This window comes from Brassica oleracea, chromosome C3, assembly GCF_000695525.1.
Source record: "Brassica oleracea var. oleracea cultivar TO1000 chromosome C3, BOL, whole genome shotgun sequence".
NCBI classification, from domain to species: domain Eukaryota; kingdom Viridiplantae; phylum Streptophyta; class Magnoliopsida; order Brassicales; family Brassicaceae; genus Brassica; species Brassica oleracea.
Genome location: NC_027750.1, coordinates 17,566,160 through 17,568,628, shown reverse-complemented (window position 1 = coordinate 17,568,628; position 2,469 = coordinate 17,566,160). Strand labels below are relative to the sequence as shown.

Genomic DNA, 2,469 nt, shown 5'->3' with positions numbered 1-2,469 from the left:
TTAAAAATCATAAAAGATGACCAGAGGAGAGTAAGAGACTTTCCTTGAACACACTCTTTAACTTTATCCAACACCACTTGTTGAATCTTCTTCTCTACTTCCTCCATAGTTTCTCCTGCATCGATTATCTGCATTACCATTTTCAAGGTTTAGAATATAATCCTACGGGGTAAATAAAACAAAGAAAGAAAGACTCTTAATGCATTCACCTTCCGTGAAGAATCACACAGAGTTTGATAAAACTCAGAAACTTTCCTCTGAAACTCAGAAACTCAGACTCTTAATGCATTCACATTCCATGTACGTACACAAGCAATGATCATAAACAGAGGGCCCTTCACATAATGAATATAGCTAGCTGCACACTGAATTCAGAAATCATGGGCCTATGGAGCCTTTATTCCATACTATTATCTCTCTCAAGAGTGGGCGTTTACAGATAAAGAGACCATGATGATACTTTATCAACTTCTTTTTTTAACCTCTTCTCAGTTATGTGCATTTACTAATACAGAGAAAATGATAATACTTGGATCACAAGTCAACCTTACTTGCTAAACCCCAACAACCAAAGCAAAGACGGACATAAACATGAACTTTGACACAAGCAATGAGAATGAACCAAGAGAAAAAAGAAGGAACAATACCGAGAAATTATCAGAAATAGTCTGAAGATTGAGTCCTGCTTCAATGGTAGTAGTGAACTTATAGAGAATGACAGCAATGACACCTGCCGAAACAGCACCAAGAAACGCCTGAGCCGCCGATGGTGTCGTCGACTTACCACCACCTTCTTCAATCGGAGCCGACCCCATTGCTTTCAGTTTCTCCACCGCTTCATCTTTCAACGACTTCTTCACTCCAGACGATCTAAACGTCTGCAATTCTCACACCAAGTCGAAAACTTTCAATTCGGATTCACTGAGAACGAGAGGAAAGATGAAAACTTTACCATCTCTTTGGAGCGTTTAGCTCGCCGTCGAATCGATCTGAAGAGGAAGATGGTGATGGTGATGGTGATGGTGCCGGTGAGCATTACGCTGGTGGCTAGCTGGAGAGGAGTGAGGTCATCGGAAGTGGCGAATTTTGAGTTAGTTGACGAGAACGGAGATATGGCCGACGGAGGAAGCTCGACAGGACCGTCTTCTACCTCCTCCGCCACGTCGGCGGTTTCTTCGGCGGTGGATACTCGGATTCTATCGGGTCGGGTCCAGGTGAAAGCGGAGAGCGAAGGCAACGGAGAGGTAGATTCCGGTGGACGCTAGAGAGAGATGAGACGAGATGAGGGAGAGAGAGGGAGAAGAGAAAATTTCTCGATCAAAATCGACGAAGATCTCTTTCTCAAACCAAAAAAAAAAACATCTACGAAGAGGAAGAGGAAGAGGAAGAGAGAGAAGGCATTAGCCAATAACAAAGGAACACCTACATGGTGCTTACCAGTTTTACAAATGTTATATTAGGCACCCGTTCTCTCTTTTTAACTCATTTTTCATTTATTTATTTTTGTTTTTTTCTTTAGAACCTCCCATTAGAGCCTCCAATGGAAGTGGTCTTAGGATTAAACCTATGGTTTTCTCTCTTCTATATTTTTTTCGTGTTTCGCCCTTGCCTCTCCTCGGATCGTACCAACTCCTTGGTCATGGTTTCTCGTTCGTCATCGTCTCTCATCTAGTTCTTCAGATATTGTTGTTCTTTAGATTCAGATCTTGTTCATTTCCAATCAAGGTGATACGGTTTCAAAAGACGATTTTCTTCTCTTGATTCTCTTTATTACTTTTTCTTGGATTATGATTAGTTAGCTTCCTTGATTGTTGATTGGTTGTTAGATCCATAATGAATGATGCATAAGAACATTTATATTGTTAAAGGATTAAAACAAACTAATTGTGTTGATGCGATGGAATGCTTGATGATATGAATGGTACCGAGGAACGATGAGGAATAATGTATTCCTTAGCATTCTTAAATAAAATCACCATTCATAAGGAATAATTTTTTCTTCTTATTCCCTATCATTCCTTTTTTTTTGTAGAAAAATAAAGAACAAAGTTATTTCTTGTTAAATATGAGATGAAACAACCATTCATTTTCATTCCTATAATTTTATTCCTTTACGTTCCTTTCCTATTTGTTCCTTTTGTTTCCAGAATGGTCACCAGTCGGAAGCGTGATAATGAATTGAACGAATTGTGACTGAACTATGTGATGTATGTGATTGGTGAGGGTCCGAAAAGTAAAAGTGATGAGATGACAAGTCCGGGCATTAGTGACTATTGTGACCATGTGTGGAGTGGCTTGGTTAGTCAATGGGACATATGCAGGTACTCACATAGGAACTGCATAGGACAATGCTGGATGGCGCCGTAGTGCCTTGCAAGAAGATCAAAGAGTCGTAACTGTAATCATATGTGTTGGTGACGCTGTGCATTGAATGGGTAACCTAATGAAATGGTGATGTTGCTGTTGTCT

At 40.1% G+C, this 2,469-nt stretch overlaps 1 protein-coding gene across 1 annotated transcript; it reads right to left on the bottom strand.

Annotated features, from left to right (window-relative positions):
- LOC106330011 lies at positions 1 to 1,362 on the bottom strand (the record flags this gene model as incomplete). Its single annotated transcript, XM_013768582.1, is given in 4 exon segments — positions 1 to 128; positions 648 to 878; positions 953 to 1,261; positions 1,348 to 1,362. Coding segments are annotated over 4 exon segments (683 nt in total), but the record flags the coding sequence as incomplete, so codon positions are not given.
- Between the last annotated feature and the right edge of the window lie 1,107 nt (positions 1,363 to 2,469).